Source organism: Cygnus atratus, chromosome 2, assembly GCF_013377495.2.
Source record: "Cygnus atratus isolate AKBS03 ecotype Queensland, Australia chromosome 2, CAtr_DNAZoo_HiC_assembly, whole genome shotgun sequence".
Taxonomy (NCBI): Eukaryota; Metazoa; Chordata; class Aves; order Anseriformes; family Anatidae; genus Cygnus; species Cygnus atratus.
This window is the reverse complement of record NC_066363.1, coordinates 48,482,216-48,504,149: the sequence shown is the minus strand read 5'-3', so window position 1 is coordinate 48,504,149 and position 21,934 is coordinate 48,482,216. Positions and strand designations below refer to the sequence as shown.

The 21,934-nt window shown below is 41.4% G+C and overlaps 1 protein-coding gene across 1 annotated transcript in view; it reads left to right on the top strand.

The window, feature by feature from the left end:
• The window catches only part of NFATC1 (nuclear factor of activated T cells 1), a 120,148-nt gene that overhangs the window by 55,057 nt on the left and 43,157 nt on the right, over nt 1-21,934 (top strand). The window contains 2 exon segments of the mRNA XM_050708932.1: nt 13,217-13,272; nt 15,019-15,151. Of these exon segments, the coding sequence (XP_050564889.1) occupies nt 13,217-13,272; nt 15,019-15,151 (189 nt within the window).

Genomic DNA, 21,934 nt, shown 5'->3' with positions numbered 1-21,934 from the left:
GCAGAAACTAGGCAGCTGCAAGGTGAAGGTGTTCTGAAAGGACAGTGAAAGGCGAGCTGTGAGGAACTCCTCTGAAAGGAGAACCCCTCATAATGTAGTACAGTGCTGAGGCAGAGGACACACATCTGGGCAAGTAATGAGTCTTTTCAGAAGTAGACTAAAATTTGCTTAAGCTTCTTGCAGTACTGTAAAGGAATTCTCATGTGTTGAAATGAGTCCTTATTTTACAGGATGATTTTGGTCAATGTTTTACTGTTTGCACATCAGGCCGTATTTTCCAGTGATGAACGATGGTATAAAACAACCCTCCAAGAAACCTAGTGATAGTGAAGATGTAAATGCTGAGTGTACTTTAAGAGATCTGCACTTTTAAATACAGAATCTCCTTAGACTGAGGAGAATCCCACAATGACCTTGTCTCTTGCAAATTACACTAATAATTGTTATCTTCTTTCAGTTTCTGTCTCACTTTGCTTTTCTCTTCCTAATTTTCAAGTGTCTTGTGAGTCTGTGTGTCACAGTTGTTGGGTGCTAGATGTAGGACATGCAATAGAAATCTGTTTGTCATCAGAAGCATTAGCACTTTCTGAAATACAAAAATACACATCTGCAGCATACTAATAACAAAGACCCTTGATGTCTGTATGCTGGTATTTGCTCTGAGGCAAGGTGTGCATTTTGGTTACAAAAATGAATGCAACGAATTTGATGTTTGTCAGCTATGGGAGGAGGTGTTTGGGTAGGAGCAACAAAGTGTTTTCTGCCCAACACACTCACCTGAAAAAGCACAGATCATGATCTGGGGTTATTATAAATGACACAGTTTTATTTACCTATCTTTTCAAAGCTTTTTATGTAATTTCTAGGTTCTAGATGTATCAGGCAACATAAATCTTAAGGGAAGATAAAAAAAAATGCAAAGATGTTTGAAGACTATGTTTTAAGGACTATGTATCTGGCAGTTACCTTTTGTTGTTGTTGTAACAACTTCTACATATATTATCTATCTGTTTTCAAATGTATTTTTGAAAAGTAACTTTAGTTATTGAACATAAAGCAGAAAAAAAATACTGATAGAAGTAACCAGACTGCTAGCTCCTAGTGTATCAGATTATGATTAGTGATCTATAAAACTAAGTGCAGTGGAAAAATCACAGTTTGTCTTTATTTCAGTTCACAATAAAATGCTTCTTGTAATTGACAAATATAAATTGATTAATGAGACACAAAGCAAGTATCCCAAGCACCAAAGCACAGTGAAATTACGGGTATATCTTCCGGGCACATACCCATGTCCTTCCTTCTAGGACATTGTAGTGTTGCCCAAGGTACTTTGGGATTTAGATCTTAGTCTCACACTAAGATCTGAAGGGGTTAACTTACCCAGTTAGCTTAAAAGTCGCTCTTTGTTCTTATAGCTAGAATTATTTTAGCACTAGAGCTAGCTCAAGTATTTCTGGACTTCGCTGATTTGGCCAAGTCAAGACATACCTAAGAGATCAAGTTAAAATGACTGCAATCTTCATTATTAGCAAATTGTGATCTATGGAAAGAAATGATTATTTGGTATACTATTATTAGCTATCATTCAATTGAGCTTCCACTTGTTAAATTAGAGCACCACACCCACTTGGGTTTTGTAATTAGTGACCAGAGCTCAGTGCAGGAGTTTTAAAGAGCAAAAAGGTAGAAATGTAACACCCGACTTCACTACAGGTTTAGTTTCTCTAATAACACTGGCTTTGAAATTCTGTTTCTGTGTTGTTAATGTTGATGGCCATTTTGTCCTGGTCAAAGCGGATGCATTTGAAAGTCCTCATGACAAATGTCACTCCTTGAAGATGCATCACTCATTTTGATGGGCGTTAATAGATTTCACTATTTTTTAATGTTGTATCCGTGAATAACTCCTGGCTTATAGACTTCAGTGGCTTTGAACATGTTGCTAATTACTCACCCTTCAAATCAACAGTGATCCTACCACCTCTAACCTAATTGCATAATATCCCAGCTATTGCACCCAAAGCATTTGAAACTCAATGTCATGAAAGACAGAGAAGTAAACAGCACCTAAACAACATTTCCACCAGTAATTTTCTCCCTGTTTATGGGTATTTTCAAAAAGCTAAACAGATTTTCAGATTTAGTTATTGCTTCAAATTGTTCATTCTGCTGTCATTTTTATTTTTGTTAAATGGATTTTTCTATCAAAACTATTAATCTTCCCTGCTGGAACAGGTTTTGCTCTTAGAACATAAAGATGCTGATGTAGCATGGTAATAATTATGCTGGAATAGATGAGAGATAGCTGGGTGAAATCACCCAATTTTTGGTATGTATGCCAAAGGAAATCATTCTTCTCTGTAAGTATTTCAGATAGGAAAACTTGAAGTTTCCCCCGTTAGAAGTGGTCAAGTTTGGTCAGCCAAATATTTGCACAAAGTAAATGTAATATGGAAAAGAAAAAAGCCAGATGAATTTAAGTGTCAACTCAAGCATTTCACAGGTTTTTTGTTCCTCTGAAATTTCACTGTCTCTGTCAAAGATGGTGATCAATCAGTTGCTGCTTTAAGGTACAAATGTCAGTTTGGAGTCTTGGAGCACAGCTGAGAAATTCAATTCTAGTTCCTGTATGTTGTGGGAGCAAAAGTTACTCTGTTGCATGGTAGATCCTCAAGTGCAGTATTTTAAGTTCCAGAGAACTTACAAAAAGTTCTGGAAAATAGTATGTTCCGAAACACTTGAGTGGCATGTGGATGGAACGGATGTGTTGGGGAAGCATGTGGGCTTTTTGGTTTGACTCAGCTGTACTTTGGAACTCAGGGCTTAGAGTCTGTTTTGACGTGATGTGATGTGATGGGGAGACGGGTGACCTGAGTCTTGGCAGAACTCCATTTGGTAAAAGATCTTACATTCTCAGAGATCTTTCCATTGCTCTTTCCATTGCCAGTAGCAGTCACAGTTTGGGGGGCAACTGGCCAAAAGGGGTCAAGTTTCACACTGGTAATCATACTGTAGCTCACATAATAAATAAGCAAGTGGCAAAACTCCCTTTCCCCTTTAGTCAGATGGACAGATACTACATAATTTTGTCTTTATCTGTCTGTTTTTCCAAGTTCAGGACACATGTTCCAGTTGGCAGTGAGCAGTTATGCACTGACTCATGTGCAGCGAGGTTAAAAATTCTGGAAACTAGATAAACTGGAAACTTCAAAGGCATACGAGTTGGGAGCATGGAGTTCATGTGAAGGTCATTTGAACCTATTTCCTAGAGATGTATTGATAGCTGAAAGGGTTTCTGGCCATTGCCCAGAAATAGATAGCCTTGGGTGAATAGTATCATCAAATGGCAGAGTCACTTGATGGTGGAACCCTTTCACGCGCACGCAGAAGCAATGATGTAGCTTGTAGGAAATGTTAGCACGTTTCAGTTTTTCCTGGCTGTTTAGTCTAAGGAATGGCGACGACAGAGTGGGACTGCAGCCATACGCATGAGATGGTATCAGCGGCAGCATGCCTCATCCTGGGTGTTGTTCTCATAGTTAGGGACAAGATCAGTCAATCACAGATACTTACCGTGGACAACAGAGAAATAAGGAATAAGCATAAGATCTCTAGGTAAAAGTAATTTGTCTGAGTAATCCTGTGAATTTTCAATTATTACAGAACCTACAGCTGCTTGAAGTTTATTCTTTCATGTGTTTGCCAAATTAAGTGGCTTCAAGCAGCTGCATCTGTGCAATCAAAGCTGTCTCTGAACATTTATAACTACCACAAGATTTCAGATAGTTGTTACAGTTCCAGTAGGACCCTCTGTCCAAACACACAGGAATTCACAACCCTTACCCAGAAAGCTCAGAGTCTGCCTAAAGATAATAGAGGAAAGGAGTGTGGCTGGGGTGTTAACCTTGGCTGGCTGCCAGGCACCCACCGTGCTGCTCTCTCACTCCTCCTACTCCTCAAAAGGACAGGGGGAGAAAATAAGATGAAAAAGTTTGTGGGTCAGGATAAAGACAGGGAGTTCACTAACCAGTTACCGGAAAAACAAACTCACTTTGGTGAGAATTAATTTCATTTAATTTATTGCCAATTAAAAGTAAAATAGGATAATAAGAAACAAAGACAGAACTGAAAAACACCTTCCCCCATCTTCCCCTCTTGAGCAGCACAGGGGGATGGGGAATGGTAGTTGCTGTCAGGCCATAACACTTCATCTTTGCTGCTCCTTCCTCCTCACACTTTTCCTTTGCTTCAGCATGGATTCACTCCCACAGGATACAGTCCTTCACAAACTGCCGCAACATGGGTATTTCCCATGTACTGCAGTTCTTCAAGATCTGTTCCAGCATGGGTCCTTTCTACAGGGTACAGTCTTTAAAGGAAAGACTACTCCAGCACAGGCTGCAGGTCTTGCCAGGATGTTTTTCCTGCATTGGCTGTCCATGGGCTTGCAGGGCAAATCCACAGTGTGGGTGTCTGCTCTGCTGTGATCTTTCATGGGCTGCAACAAGAGAATCGGACAACCTGCTTCACCATCATCTCCTCCATGCACTGCAAAGAAATCTCTCCTCTGGCACCTGGATCACCTCTTCCCCTTCCTTATTCTCTGGATTTGGTGTCTTCAGGGTTGTTTCTCTCAAATTTTCCTCACTCCTTTTTCTCAAAGCTGCTGTGCAGTGTTTTTCATCCTTTCTTCAATGTTATCGTCAAGGCACCATCAGTGTTGCTGACTGGCTCAGCTTTGGCCAGCAATGGGTCCATTGCAGAGCCAGCTTGAACTGGCTGTGTCCACGTGGGACAGCCCCTGGCCATTTCCCACAGAGGCCACCACTGCATTGCTCCACTGCCAACACCTTGCCTTATAACCCCAGCACAAGGTGATATGTACAAAATGCCTAGTTTTTGTAGAGATTGTCTACAACTTTTGCTAAAGAACTATTTATTCTGTCCTGTTCCTTTCCTGACTGCTTGTCAAAAGTTGTTTCAAGTCTTGCGTGGGCATCACAGGAAGAACAGGGAAGAGAAGTGAAGGAAGAGTAGCATGTCCCTTTTTGGTCTGCTGAAGGAGTAAGATTACACCTTCAAGAGCAATGTGGAAAAAAGTACAATGACATTTAAGAGAGGAATAGAGATAAGACATTTCCAAGATGTGCCTTGCTGCAAGGAAGCTGATGTCAAGGCAGATAATCAGGGATTATTATGTATATTAAACCTTAGAATCATAGAATGGTTTGGGTTGGAAGGGACCTTAAAGATCATCTAGTTCCAGCTCTTCTTCTATGGGCAGGGACACCTTCCACTAGATCACACTGCCCAAAGCCCCATCCATCGTGGCCTTGAACATCTCCAGGGATGGGGCATCCACAGCTTCTCTGGGCAACTCGTGCCAGTGCCTCACCACCCTCAGATTAAAAAATGTCTTCCTTATATCTAATATAAACCTACCCTCTTTTAGTTTAAAGCCATTACCCCTTGTCCTATCACTACACTCCCTGACAAAGAGTCCCTCCCTATCTCTCCTTTAAGTACTGGAAGGTTGCTATAAGGTCTCCACAGCGCCTTCTCTTCTCCAGGCTGAACAACCCCAGCTCTCATACATTCATCACGCAATCTTCACAAACTTCACTTACATTAACAAAAATTTGCCCACACCAAAATCAGCGTAACATCATCACAACACTGACAACAGTGGACAATTTACACACATTCCACCCCTCATCCCTTCACCACATTACAGCAACACAAATTCTCCACAGTTATTACACTCTCTGACCTCTAAGATTGAGCCTGACCTTTTTGGACAAGAGGAACCAAAGAAGGGGGACAATGAGATGGAAAAATCAAAATGCCGTTCAAAAGTTTACTGTTTGGACTCCGCTAAAAAGTCACAATGAGTTGCCATAATGAGGTGTCTCTGGAAGATGAGTAGTTGTAGCCACATAGATAAAGTGTAGAGTTTGTGTCTTAAAAATAATCAAGAGGGAAGAATTGAAAATGTTTGGATCAAACTTGTATCTAAGATGAGTGAGTAGTAGTGGAAGGTAACTTCAAGTGTTACATGCCTGAGAGCCATGGTGCAAGTGGTGGTGTTGGCATCAAACACAGAAGTGGAAGAAAATTGTTGGAAGGAAAATTTGGAATTTGGCTTAAACTGGCTTTGAGGTTTTGTTACTCCAACAGTCTCTGAGAAAATACAAGACAGAAGATTGAAGATTTTTGGAGCAAAATTATTTTACTTGGTTTCAGCTGCTAGGACCCAAGTCAGCCTACTAGAGGTTCCCAGAGGAAAGTAAAGTTGTGAAAACAAGAAGATCACAGAAATGTAGCTGAAGACAGAATTAAGTATTGTCATGACTGCTGATGGGTGGCTATGCTGGTTTGCTCAGTTCACCCTGCCTGCTCTAGAGAGATTTTTCAGGGATATCAAGATGCAGTTTTACTGGTAAGTTGAGTGTCTTAGACCTGAAATTACTGAGAATTGTTAAAATAAAATTCTCAGACCAGGGGTAATTTGAATAGGGGGAGGTGCCAAAGAGCACAAATTGCATAAGGAGTTCCATTCTGCTGGAACTGGCAGGTCCTTCCAGATGGTTTGGATTCAAAATGAGCCCTGATCAGTTAGTTTTCAGCACACCACCTTCCTTAAGTACCTGGACTAAAATTACAGTTGATTTCAAAGCACTTGAACTCAGAATAATTAGATCTGTTAGACACACTGTGTTAAAAGCAGCAAAAAGCTTGCAATTTAGACAATGTGAGTCCCTCAGCTTTTGACTTGCCCAGCTGAGCAACCAGAGTGGAAGTTCATGTCTGGCACAGATGCCAATGTACTGTAAGATACAGTTTGTGCTGCATTTTTATCACCTGGTTGCTGCATGACATTTTTATTGTTAAGGTAGAAAAGAGACAAAAAGTAACTTGAAAGTATTGTATGCATGACAGACGTAAGTACGTATATATAATATTCATACATAATTTCAAGATTACAAAAATGTATAGCTGAAGGAATATGTACAAAATCCATATGCTGCAACGGTGCTTATGAGGAGACACAAACAAATGCAGCAGCTTTGATGTGGAAATGCGATTAAGCCAGTTACTCATGAACCCTGCTTCACATGGACTGATGCGTGCCAGGGTCAGGGAACAAAACTACGTCAGGAAGTGTCTGTAGAGGGACAGTAGGCTGAGAGGAGAGCAGGGGTTATCTGGGATCTTCCTGGCAAGGAAGAGGGAAATAAAGTAGGTGGAAAACAGAGTGGTCCTGTAGTCTTGTAGTCTTGTAGCAAAAAAAATGCAAGAGCAAAGGAGAGATGAGGGGTGGCTGGAGAGGCAGCTGAGGCCGAGATGGCAGGCAGCAGGCAGCTGATGGCACCAGCAGGGGTGGCGTAAGGAGGTGGAGCTGCTCAGCAGCTGGCTCTAGACAGGCATACAACCTAAGGCCTTTTCCTCCTTGCAGAGACCTAAAAGGCAGTAGATCTCAGGGTACTGAAATGCCATAGAGGCGGTCAAGAGGAAGGTCCTGGCTGCTTACATTGCAGGTCTTTATTCTCTGCAGCATCCACATTTCTGTCTGTATTCTTGCTCTCTTTCTGTCCCATCTTTACCACACATCCCACAGTAGGCTGCTTGGCTGCTGTCAGTTCATCCTTATAACTTGTCCTTTGTAATGTCTTTTGAAACATACACTGGTGTGTAAACACAGGGATTAACTCCACCCGCAGAGTATTGGGCTTGCTGGTGTTCAGCTGGGAAAGTGTTCTTCACAGCAAAACACCTTCACTATGTACAGACCAGCCTAGAAAAGTGACACGGCTCCTGATGTTATTATACTCAGGTCTAGAAGGCTGTTGCCTCTAAAGGGAAATCTGGCACTAATAGGCTGGTGCCTTTGTGTTTCAGCTGGCAGGTGAGACAGCATCAGTGGGTTGTGCCCAGGACTGGGGCGGGGGAGTGCTCTCCTCCAAGCAAGCAGAGCTGCCTCTTTGCCTCTAATTCTCAGCCCAAGCACAGACCTGGCATGTGCATGGAAGCTGATAGCATCTCTGCACGAAGCCGAATGACTGTATGCCTGAATGACAGGGCTTTTAATTGATATTCATCCTCTTCTCTTGCTGGAAGCCCATCCTTTCCTTCTGGACATATACGCAGATCAGTCGTCTCAGTGCCAGAATGTACTTCCCAGGGAAAAAGGGGTTAGTGTGCAAATTAAAAGCTTTTGAATCCTAAAGTCCTAAAGGAGCTGAATATACATTAACATAGTTGAATAGGAAGGTAGACAACCTTTGCAGAGCACCTCAAAATTACACTCTATAAACATTCTGCATAGCAGCTGTGCCCTACCTGTTGTGAACATGTTAAAGAAATCTTGGATGTAATATAGGCACTATTGTTCAGGGATACCTCACAACACATTAATCAAGTAGTGGGTTCTTTTGGAGGGTTAGAGTTAATGTCACTGGCTAACTTGTAATGTATGAATGTAAATACAGATTTACAGCCCAGCCAGTGCAGTCTGTTGAGTCCCAGGCTGGAAGAATATAAAATATACACTATGTATAGGCAGTGAAATCCTAGATAATGTCTATTATTTTTGTATCTCAAGTGAACAAAGGGCTACTACAGAATATAGACTGTTTTAACCTGTTGTAGTGAAGTAAGATCACTTAAATATATCTGAACTCTCCTATTATGTCTGTTTCATTGAGGCAGGATTTAAGTGGTTGCCAGATGCACAAGTTACACTTTCACAAGTTTCCAGGCTTAGGGTTTTGTTGTTGTTGTTCTATATATGGTTTTCCCTTTCTGTCATCCATCAGCCTGTAATGAAAGTTGCACTGTTGGTTTGACTCTTGTAAGCCTACAGACCTATGGCATTATACTTACAGTCCTCTGGAGTGCACAAGATAAACCCAGTTCTGCACACCCTTGTGAATCTTTCTTGATGGACAATGAGAAGTAGAAGACAGGAGAAAAATTCTTAGGAAAGTCTTTACAGCTCTTTGGCTGGGTTGCTCTTCTGTGAAGAAAATACATATGTTGTGGTCTGCTAGGCTTTATGTGTGAATAGCTGATGCTGCTAGATTTACACAACTACTTTTTTAGTGCTGCTTCTGTGTTAAAACAGGCCTCTACAGTGCCTTTTTATGTGGAAATCTTTTAGCTGGGTGTGGTGGGGAAGCCGTTCAGTGACTCATACTGCAGGGAATTCCCTAATGAATTAGAGTATTTTTACTTCTGGACTTGTGCGCAGTTTCCTTTAACACTGGAGTGAGTGGTTGATAAGGACAGACTTTAAAGACCCATTCACTGTTAAACTGCTCCATCTTAAAATTGGGTGTTTATATTTTGCAGAGCTGAAAAATCCACCCCAAGCAACACGGTATTTTCATTCATGGTATTTGTGGTATTTTCATCATTAGTAAACCCAGATGCTCTGGGTCTGAAAAAAAAGCTGAAGCGGACCATGATGAAGTGCACCCAAAACAGAGAATGCTATAAATATCAGCACAGAGCAGTGATCGGTCTTTAAATGTCAGACTTCCTGACAAAACCCATCGTCTTTGGCTCATGACAGTGTTGATGGGCACTTACCAATGAAACACAGCACCATGCTGAGCCCAGGTCAGGTGGGCACAGTTAGAGAGCTCTTGTCAAACAGGGGATTTCTCATGCCCGTGACACTGCTGTGCTCCTTATGCTGCTTCTGTGGAAGAGGAGGGATTCAGAGCTCCTTGAAGCCCATGGCAGGAGTCCCTGTTGAAGTCTTGGCTTTGTCAAGTCAAGTGCTTTTGGCATCAGAGGAGTGGGGCTCTCAGCTGGTGACTCTGTAGGGCTTTTTCCCTGCGGTTCTGTGTGCAGCTGTTTTGTTTCTCATTACCTTTTGTGAAAAAAAAAAAAAAAAGAAAAGAAAAGAAAAAAATGAAACAAAACACAACACAACAATATAATACTTTGACACAAATTTTTAGCTATATAAAGGGATGTCTTTCTGTTCAAAACATTGCAGTATAAATCTTAAAACACCAAAATAAAGCCAGACATTTGGTTTGGAGAAGGCTCTTCTTATTACTTGGTAAAAGTAAATAGCAAAATGAAAAGGAATGAAATAAGACCTTTGGAAAAGCCTTTTTCTTCCTTCTCTCTTTTCCTCCCTGCCTCCTCCTCTTCTTCCTTTTCTGCCTTCTTCTACCCCCCTTCCTCATATAACAACTGCCCATTTGGGTACGGTAATTCCAGAGAGTAAACTTTAACGGGAATGCCTGAAATGTGTCTGCTTCAGCTTTGTGTTATGTCTGTAATTTGAATTATTTGCATTTTGGAAAGGTATAAATTGCTCTGGTGTACTTTGGTTGGCTGGAGGCCAGGAGGGAGTTGCCTTGGGCTCTGAACCAGGCTGCTGCAGATGTGGCAGGCATACAATGGAAACTTTTGTGGTTGAGCAGTCCTCGCTCCTCGAGCACACTCTGACAGGAGATGGTATCCCGCTTGCTTCTGAGGGTCCCCAGCATATGTGGCACTGGGGGCAAAACAGTTTTCTCTGGTGTAGGCAGATTTTCATGAGGGTTTGAGCCCCCACAAACCATTCCAGAGCTATTATTCCTTTCTCCTTTTTTTAAGATTTCAGCTGAACTGTATAAACCTGCAAAACATGTTTACTGTAAGAGGTTGACGTAGTGGTCTAAGGTTTCCCTCCTGGAGCTGGTCCCAGTCCGTGGGCGTTGAGATTTCCCTCTTGGTTCACTAGACGTAATATGAGGAATTGTCTTTTTTTTTTTTTTTTGTCTCTGCTTCATAACAACTTTTCCTCCTTGTGTTTTTGTTAAATGAAATGTCACTAGCTGTTAATGAGTTGTCTATTCCCTACTTCTTTCCTCTCTTCCCTTTCCCCTCAGTTGCTGAGCAGCAATGGTCTGGACAGTCTCAAGAGAATTTCTTGGAGTAAAGTCCGTATTGTTCTGATTAGCTTCCAGAGACAAACTATGGCTCTGGATATTTATTTTCCTAATAGTTTAGATTACAACATTTAAAATATTTCTGAACAAACTCTCTTTGTCATCATAAAAATTTCAAAAGTGCGTAAAGGCAGTGCTACGTGAAGCAATTGAAGTATTAGCCATAGATTGAGTCATTTTGAATTTTACTGAGGTATTGACAAGAAATACAAAACAGAAACCTGAATCAGATCATTCACCTCACAAAGCAGAAATTAAACACAGAAAAAAAATGAATTTCTGGTAATCCATTTACAAAGGCAGATTGAACACATGTTAACTACTAGTCTGGATGTCTTTAGATTTTAGAGAGGAAAAAAAAAAAAAAACACCAAAAACCTTTACAAAGCAGAAGTTTCTACAGTTTGCAAAATGTGTGATAGTGTCAGTGTTGTGTCACCTTTACAGCTGATTGAATTAACTGGTGTGGAAGAGAGGAGGAGGTAGCTACAAGGGCTCTGTAGGAAAGGGATGGAAAACAGAGGTGGCTACTTCCAGACAACAGATATGACCTGACTTGCAGAATCTTGTCAGCTTTTTTTTTTTTTTTTTTACTGACAGCTTAGGGGGAAGCATCTGTTAGATAAATTGTGAAGCGATCACTCATCCTCCAGAGAAGTCTGTTTCAATGCTGGCGCTCTTAAAAGGCATTGCGTAGGAGATTTGAGCGTGAACTGGCTGATCCTTCTCTTTCCCCACCCGAATGTGGCAGTACCGATTAAAGGGATTCTTTTTCCAGTGTCACAATTTAAAATGTAGGAAGAAACTAAGGGTAGATCTGCTAATTGTTTCCTACATAAAGACCTGCCAAATCCACTGTGCTGTTTGTGTTGCAGCTTTCACATTGCACTTTTTTCCATACGTTAAAAAGAAATGGTTTTGAACATTTAAGCAATTGCCAGTGCTAGTTCCTGAACAACATTCCTTTCACAGTAGGACAGCTGTACACAAAAATATTATTTACAGCCATTTGTAATAAATCAGACAGTTCTAAATGCGTCACCTCTATCCTGTCCATGAAAGTGAAGAGAGAAGAAAAAGTGCATTCACTTTTTTACCTTGCTGAGAGCTGTTTTTCTAAGGCAGGCCCAAGTCTATGTGATGAAGTTCAAAGTAACTAATATTTGCATTTGTATGTCCCGATGCTGCAATAGATATACAAAAGAGGTGACATAAAGTTGAATTTCCCCATTCATTCCAGTGACATCTGACTGTGGTGGGACTCCTTAAGCTGCAAGTGTCCCTGTTGCTGAACTTAGACAGCACTCTGCTTGTGGCCTTTCATATATGTTTGTGTTTTTCTAGGCCTGCAGAATGGAAACCCTACTTTTTGCATTTTTTTTCCTAATTTCTCTGCAGTTGTATTTTGAAGCCACAAGGAAGTTAAAAAAACAACTGTTATTGACCAGTTACTTCTGTGTCAGTGAGACACAGAAAAAGTGACCAGACAAAACCAATTTCTTCCAAAAGACAAGTCCCCCGAAAACAAAACAAAACAACAACAAAAAAAACCTGATAGTTGTGGCTTAAATCCCTTTTTATTTGAAAATAGAAATACAGTGAATTGGGAGGACACAACACGCTACTAGAAGCAGCTCCAGAAAATTGTTGGTTGGACCACTGTAGCTGAGTTAAAACAATTTTGAAATGGAGTCGTGATTCACAGAAGCTACATATCCCAGCATATTGTCTTGCCTTTTGATCCAAGTAGCAGAAATATGAAAAGCCAGACTAAGAGTATATTAAAAGGAAACACTGCATGGCTGAGGAGCTTCCTTAATGCTACTTTTTTGTTTTGCTTTGTTTAATATTAATGTTGAGCATGACTGACTGCATAGGTAGAGATCAAAGGGACTTACAGGTAGCATTTTTTTTTGTCTGAACATTTGGAAAACTAATGTGTAGAACACTTGTATGTTCTGTTTAAATTAGTGGCAGAATAAAATACTGGTGGCATTCCTCCATCACAGTATATTGTACTCTGGACTGTGGTTCTCCCCTGAAAGAATGTTAAATGGGCTTCTGTAGCAGGTTACCCAGCTGGCTTCCTGGTTGGGCAAAGCTTTGGAAATGGGTTTTGAGAGTTGTTTTTCATATATGCAATGCTTCTTCCATTAAAGAGATTTTTTTAATTATTATTATTTTTTTCAAAAGTCACTCTTTTGTAGGCTTGGGAGAGGAAAAAAGGACAGAACTAGATATCTTTTTCTTTTGTCTTTTAGATGGTCACCATGTGTGGGAAATGGAAGCCAAAACTGACAAAGAAATGTGCAAGCCAGTAAGTCTGCCTTAAATATTTTAACATCAAGATGAAAAATATATACTGCCTTCTCTAGCACTATTACTAAAGAGGGATTTCCAAGCCTTTGGCACTGTGTCTTCCCACTGAAACAGAACAAGTACTTAGGCCTCCCCTCCTGGAAATCTTTCTTTAATGGGAGCATGGGGTAAAAAACCTTCATCGGAATATATCCCGAAAGTAGAAGAGACCATTTGGAAAATATTTTTTCATTGTCCAGGATGGGCCAGCCCTGTCTGCTCATCTTCTGTCTTGCTGGGTTGTTTCTTGCCTCTGCTCCCAAAACAATTTCTGAGCATTTTCCCTGGCTTTCGTGTACCTTCAGCAGAGGAAATGTGAGTCCTCTCACAGGAGATCAAACCCAGTGTTGAAGAACTGTGGTTTACTCAACTATGACTGTAAGTGGGAAATATGGCAACTATTTTACTTCTGTAGCAATAAGCAATGGTCTTCTAGCTGTGAACTTGCTGGAGACATGCAGACAACCAATTTAAAGACCTCAGCTGAAAACAAGCCAAATGTTAAGTTTAACATTCCCCTTTATTCTTTCAGAGTACCAAGGGAAGTTTTGATGGTCACAGCAGATTTCACTGTGCATTAATGGAGGCTGATGCCCTAGCAGCCAAGTCTTTCCTTAGCCCCATGCTAGAGCATTTGTTATCTGTCAGTGGAACACCATTTGCGCGATCTCCAGAACTCCAACCTGTAGAACTAGATATCCTTGCAAGATCTCCCATCCACAGAAATTAGCATGCTTAAAACTTCCTTAGTTGTTATGCTAATAACTAACTAGATAAATAAATTTTGGAAAGTGGAGATACTTGAATAATCATATTCCGGTCCTAATTCTCCTTTCAAAGGAAGTTATATTAGGGCAGGATGTATTGGGGACAACCTGCCAGCTGAGTGGTTGTGCTTTCTACTGCCAAGTTGTTGGCCACAGTTTGATTATAGCTCCAGGTTCTTGTCAGAGGCAGAAGGGAGAAAGCATTATCTATACACAATATTGTACTTGCTGTCCAAAGCGAATAGCTGAAGACTAATGAATCTGTAAAGACGTGAGCCATGCTAAAATCTCATTTTCCCCGTTAAGGAATCTTTTCCTCCAGGTCCTGTTTTGTTCCACTGGTTTTGGGCTGCTTAGTCTCACGTGTGAGGCTCTTCACAGCTCTGCTCCAGAAGTGTGCCAGTTGTTGGCTGTTCAGACAGATGTCCCAGGTGACCTCCTGTGTGCTATTCTGTATATAGCAAAGGCATCCTAACAGAACCTACTCAGTGCCTCATCCACATTGCTGTCCCTCCACTGAAACAAGCTTGACAGCCTTGGATAAGAAGGCAGAGGAGAGCCTCAGGACTTTCTGAAAACAGGCACGCTGTTAAATGTGCTCCCTTCTACTTGGCTCTGCAGTGCCCATCTCCAAATCCAAGCCCTTCTCAGCCTCTCAACCCCATGTATAAAGCAGGAGTACCCATCCTGCTCACCAGCATACCATGCCTGTGCTGAAATGGCTTAAAGCTGGAAGGAGTTGTAGGGATTGCCCGACACACAGGACACTGCAGGCTGCAGGAGACAATCCCTGCCAATGAAACCCCACAGTTCCATGTAGAGAGTACATTCTTCCTTAGGAGATGAGTCTTCTCCTTCCCAGGGTTAACATATAAATATGTTTGTACACTCTTCTGCCCCAGTCATGCCCTGACCTTCTGATTTGTTTGTTTTTGCAGAATTCGTTGGTGGTTGAGATACCACCTTTCCGCAATCAGAGAATTACCAGCCCTGTTCAGGTCAACTTTTATGTCTGCAACGGAAAGAGAAAGAGAAGCCAGTACCAGCTTTTCACCTATCTTCCAGCTAATGGTAACAAAATATGTTTCTTATCTCTGCTAGTAAAAATGAGAGATAATGATGGCAGCTTAGAAAGATATATGGCACTGATAATTCTTTAGTAACCTGAGTAACTTGCAGGCATGCCCGGTGCTGTAAAATGAGAGTGAGAAAGAAACCACAAGGGTTGCCTTTCTCTCTGCTGCCCACACAAGAGGCCTTCTCTGCAAATTATTTTATTTTGTATTGGTGACAGAGACCTGTTGGAACAAGGGCTTTTTTTGCTTTGGGGAGTTGACTTGCTCCTGCACAAATTGACGTGTACTCACAAATTGTGAACCTGCTGAAATCCCTGCTCGTTTGCTGTCAACCCTCAGTGTGACTTTTTGGCCCCAGAGGGTACACTGGATTTGAATACTGCTTCTGAATTCTCACCACAACACTGTAGTGTGCGGGGCTCTGCTGGGGGTGGTGTGGGGATTCTGCTTCCAGTCATCCTTCACCTTGCTGTCTCTGTCAGGGTAGAAACAGTGCTCCACATTGGTCCTACTCTTGGGCTGTAATGAAAATTCTGATGGGTATGAAGATCAGAGTATTTAAAAACACTTAGAATTTATAAATGTTTATTTAGAAATGTTTAAAAACAAGTGCGCCAATTTATTTTTGAAAGTGTATATTGGTAACTACAAAGTGATAATAAAATATTCATGCTAGCTGAATTCCAAGCAGGCTTGTATGAAGATCCTAGTATTAAGCAAATTTAGATTATTTCTTTTAATCTGGAATGGCTCTTTTGCTAGGAACACTTTTTTGGGAAAAAGGGGGGTTTGTTTTGTTTTTGATGTTTTGGAAATAAGTGGAATTAAAAAAAATGATTAGGTTCATGCTTTTTGTAGACTTTACAAGTGAAAGTAGTCTTTCCGAGGGTAGTATCCACAAAGCAGTCTTTGGGTCATGCCACATGACTTGAAGAGCCCTGCCACCTTTTTGCAGGTGAAATCCCGTAAAATACATGGTTGAAATTTCACCTTGTTAGCTTTTGTGCACTGCAGACTTTTATCAGGACCTTAATTTAAAATAAAAGTACAAGAAACCTGACATGGGCAACAGAATGCTTACTGCATATGTGCTGAGTAGTTTTGCCTCACTGAATCAGCATACTTATGCAAACTTGATCCCCAGTGGATATGTCTGTGTATATTTAAAGACTGCTCATTTCTTAAATTGAAAAGAGTTGTTATTCTCTTGCAGAACTCTTTTCAAGAACAGAAATCTGTTTTAAAGGTCAAAAGGTATTGCCTTGCCATCCAAGTATAGTCCCATCATAAGTATTTCAAATATACATCTGTTGAAAATTGCTGTTTATTAAGCAGCATCTTTCCTCTCCAGCATTTACATAGGCCCTTTTTTTTAACATTATTCTAAACCATGGGAATAATACTCACTGTTGCTAAGTCAGTTTATGATATCACCATTCTGAGGTTGAAACGCGTAATGTTTCAACTGATGGGAAACAATGGGGATAGCTACCTAGTGACAGGCAACAGAGAACCAGCCTAGACTTTATTCTGCAAAGACATCTTTAATTATGGTAATTGTTGAAAACATTGGGAGTCATGTTTAGTCTGCTGTACTGATTTGAATTCCTGTGAAATCTTTTTGTTTCAGTGTAGGGGAACCTGAAAGAACAAATGTAAAACCAGAGTAGGGGAAATGGAAGCTGGTATTGAATAGTAAATATGCCTCCCCCGTTCCTGTTTGGTTCTCCACTCAGATTTTCTTTTTATATGTGAATATGTACATGTAGGTAATTAAAAAAAAAGTTCTTTTCAAACTCTCATAACAGTGGTAAGCATGAATATGTTTCTGTAATCATCAGGATTAATAATATAATAATAATTATCTATTTATTATGTCTGTGTTGCAACTGAAAGGTTTTGCCCTATGTTGCTGGTTGTTTCCTTTGTGCCTTTTAAAGATAGATATCACCAGCTTGACTACATATTCAGGAATCAGTCACAACAACTGAATCAGTCTTTTAAGCCACTGTGTTTCTAGGAGTCCATTTTAGGATGTTGCACTTTATTTGATTTCAGTCACAATGTTCTTTTAATGTTTCAAGGCATTATAAAAGCAAAAGTTTAGCTCATCAGGAAAAAAACAGTTGAGTTACCACTGTGTGATCTAGGTACAAAAAATTAAAGGAGGTAAGCAGTATTTTGGTCCAGGTAACACTTCGTCTTTTGTCTAAATAAATTCCACAAATACAGAAGGTGTATTTTTTTGTCAAGCAAATGTCAAAGTGGATCACCAAGTATGAAGAGTGGGTTTACATGTATCAGATACGTTGTCCTGTAAGCTTTTCATTCTGTCTTAGGACTAGTCAAAATGTTAGCATTTCATTGCCTACCGTAATTTTGCAGGTTTGTCTCCATCGGGGTTTTTTTTTAAAGCTGCATGACACACATTAGACATATTTTACAGCCCAACTAGACTGTGCCAAAGGAAAATACCGTGTATGGGCTAAAGCCCAAATACTGCACGAGCACTGTGGCTGTGCTCCTGGGGTGGGTATGTGCGCACACACACGGTGCAACCAGTGGGACAGTCGCATGTGGCAGCACTGCGTGGCTGCCACCCAGACCACAGTACAATAGGTGTTTTTTTTTCCTGTAGCTCCTGTTTCTCCTCATTCCCTAGGGGAAAACAGCCAGTGGATCCAGGGACACGTGGCCTCACTCATCCCACCTCCAGTGGATGGTCCTATAGCGTCTCCATGGAGTACAGCTCTGTGACATGCAGCTGACACAAACTGTCCACTCCAGCAGATTGTCACAGTTTCACCACCATAAGGCTTCTACTGTGCTGCAGAGATGTGGCAGGATTGTACTTTTCCTCTGTGTTAGCTCAAGTGTTTTGTAGAGCAGGGGCTTACTTGGTGAAGAGTTCCTGCCTCAGAAAGAAAAGAAATACTGTATAAATGAAAATCTTACTGCTCTATAAATGAAAAGTTTCAAAAACAAAACAAACAAACAAGCAACAAACCAAACCAAATAAACAAAAAAAAGTAGAGGCTTCAAAAATGGGAGACTAGGTCTGGAAAAGGAGCCAGCCTGTCTTTGGCTGGGGACAGACTATAAACCTAAGTTCTCATAATCTAGTTTTAATTAAAATTTTGAATTACTGGTCCAGTTCTGCTGAATTTGAACTATCCCCAATCCTGTATTTGTCTGTATTGTACATAAATGGCTGCAATGGCTTTTTTTTTTTTAAGTATTGCTTCAATATTATTATCACTGAGCAAGTGCATATCAGTTTTGTCATGAAGCCTGCAAGATGTAGGCTCTTCAGACTACTCTCTAGACATGCCCAACACAGAAATATAAGTAGTTTCCTTACCATTCTGGCATAGGTGAATCCCCCCAGATCATATGGTAAGTACTAATGCGCTTTGCATTGCCACATCCCATTAGAATATCAGGAGCAAGGCCCAGCACCAGACACTGCAGTCAGGAGTCTATACAAAGCACAGTGCACGGACACTTGGATATTCTGCCTTTCAAATCCCTTCAGTACTGTAGCTCTGTGCAGCAGTTCTCTGTTGGCTCCATTATGTGCAGCAGAACGTTTTGGAATACCATTGTTGAACCCCGCGTTTGTGAACCCTACCCTCTAGAAAAATGCTGTTTTTTCATTCATATTTATGACTGTGTATAATTTTGCTTCTATGACTTTATTACACCATTGGCATATATATGCCTTTCAAACAGGAGGAATAGACTTCTGAAATCACTAGACTTAAGCAGTAACATTTGAAGTATAACCTAATCTGGAGAGAATGAAGAAGCACACAAACAACCTGATACGTATTCTGTGGTTCAAAATCCTGTGCTTTCATCTGCTGAGAAAGCTGAAAGAGTTCTCCAGCTCAGAGGCAAGAGTGCAGAAGACTTTAAATAACTCAGTGAATGATAATGGTTAGATTACTGTTTTTTCAGATTTCTTCTTAGTAGATGCATCAAAATAGAGGAAACCTGTTCAAGAACTTACTTTTTGCAGATAGGATCTAATGCTGTCTATGATTTCTGTTATCTGACAAATACTGGTGTCAAGAATAGTGAACATAGAAATGTTTTTCTTTGAATTTTATGTAGACAAGTAGTGATATTTGACAAGGCAAAGACAGTCTAGTTTGTCCAGGAAATATTTAATTAGATGGAAAAAAAGAAAGTTGATGTGTTTCATTTACTGGAATGAAAAATATGCTTTTGCAAAGAGTTGACGATAAAGCATTTCCGGTTTCTGTTTCTGTCAGGCTTCTTAATTTTCAAAGCATTATTAAAAAATCAATCCACTACGTTTAGTATTTATTAAAATGGTGTTGCTGTGCTGAGCGATTCTTATTTTGAGACGTGTTTAACCATCTCTAGGGGCAGATTTTTAAGTGTACAGCCTTCACTTGTACAGCGAGTTTTTCTGAAATGTCTTTGCTTCCATGCAGGCACCTCCATAAGCCAGGGCAGGGGGGCTTGTGTATGAAAATCTGGCCACCTACATGAGGGGCTTGGTAGGAACAGAGGTCCTTTGGGTCTGTGGGTGCTAGGCTGTGCCAAGAACCTGCCCGTGGTTTCTAGCCATGCCTTATTATTGTTTGCAGCCCAGCAGTGCGAAAGTGAAGAAAGTTCTTAGTGTGCTTCTGAAAATGGTGAGCAGTGCCCACTGTACGTTTTTGTCAGCATCTTACTAACTTCCTGCCTCAGCTCTAAAATTATGTCTTGAGTGTGCTATGGATGAGTATAATCAGCAGTTTTCTAGTGATTACATTTAGCAGACGTGCCTCTGTTTCACCTCACTTCTTCCGCCCACACTTCACTTTCTAAGTTAAAACCGTGTCAGTCACATTAGCAGAAAACAATAAAATGAAGATGCAAAGTGTTGCTGCTCTAACGTGACACTGAACACAGCTTTTAATGATCATCTCCTGACACATCCCAACCCTGAATATTTGCTAAATTGTCAAGTCAAGGCTGGCAAACCTATTAACCTAACCGCGTCTACAAAATTATTGCAAGAAAGGGTGGCTGGGGGTGGAGTGGGGGAAGTGGGGCTGGGTTGTAAAAGGATCCCAAACTGCAGTGTATGCAACACAGTCACTGCAAGAAGGAGCAGTTCCGTGCTGGACATGGGCGATAAGACAGGCTAAAGCACCCGGCACTGAGGAGCAAGGTGGGAAGGGGTATGGAGCAATGCTGCTGACTGGCCAGGAGCGTGGGAGGTCTGAGGACATGGGGCTGATGGGGAAGGAAATACCCCGTGCAGATCTTGGTGAGGAGGAGCAAGCACCCACCACCAAGGACCCCGAGCAGCACAGGCGCAGAACCTGCCCAGCTTGCAGGCAGCAGTGCTGCAGCGGGGAGCACGACACAGCCATCCTGGGGGGCTGGAGGGAGGAGGAGGCATGGAAATGTGTAGGTGTTCCTTACACACAGACCCATTTCGAGTTAGTATGAGAGGACCAAGTGCAGTGGAGCCAGGCCTGAAGCCTCAGACCTGCTGCAAGTCTTTCTGTCGAGCCCAGGAAGCAGCTGGATCACTGCAAAGCCTGCGCGCAGAGCAGGGCAGGGCAACAGGAGGGAAGAGGAGGTTGGCCACAGGGGATTTTTTTTTTTTTAGATGAAAATATGAATCATGGTTGCTCATTTTTTATAGTATGTGCTGTTACAGTTTATTTCATTTTGGCTGCTAGGTGGCTGATTGCTACTTTTGACATTTAACATGGTAACAAAAAGCAGGCAAGATTTTGTCAGAGTCCTGTTTCCATTTAAGAGGATCACTAAATTCATCATCAGCCCTGCTGTTCCATTCCCACAGTAGAGTGAGGTCCGTGGTGGCAGTGTAGGAAAGACGTTCACATTTCCCTCCAGCATTACACCATCGAGTACTTTTCCTCTGAGTTGTTTGATCCCCACTGGAATTGCCCACACTGTATCCAAATGACTGCCTGTCCTGGCCACTGGCCGGAGCCTAGCCAGGTACATCTGACCTGCAGATGTAGTTTTCTTGATTGGACATGAACTATGCTTCCATGTACAGTGCTCCATCTTCATCTGGACGACCAAGAAGCATTACCTGCCGTGATAGCCCTGCTAAGTGCAGGGGTGGGCACGCACTGTATTGATGCCCCTGGATATGTATGACCAGCAAGCTCTGTTACAGCTGCAATAATCACTGATAACAGTTAACTTCCAGAATATGAATTTGTCCTCTGGTAGTACCTCCCTTTTCAAATATTCCCCATCAGATGACAAAACCCAGCGTGTAGTTTTGATCACTAAATCACTCTGCATGGACATTTTGAGAACTCCCTCCCTTACTTCCTAGTGATTTCACATGCACATGTTAGTTTCCTTGTGGGTCTTCAGGATCTTCCAATTAGCTTAAAAGCCAAAAGATAAAACTGATGTAAGGGAGAACAGGGTTTAGAATTACATGGGCTGGATTACAGGAGATGGCTATTTTTGTTCTCTTCAAGTGGCTGATCATCATAATTAGTCTAGCCCAGTGATTGACCCTAAGGGGGAAGTGGTCCTGGTGATTGTTGTAGGTGAAATATGCAGGAGAGGATGTGTTTAGCTGGCTGTGGGAGGGACTGCCTCACTCCCTGAAGACAAAGAGCATGTCAGAGCCAAGATGGCTGAGATCAGCCAGGTCCAAACCACTCTCCAGAGAGAGTGGGAATGCAGCATGTGGGGTGAGAGATGGTCCTTTGGCCAGAGAGTGTTGTGTGAGCTTGGGGAGAAAAGGGGAGGAGGGAGG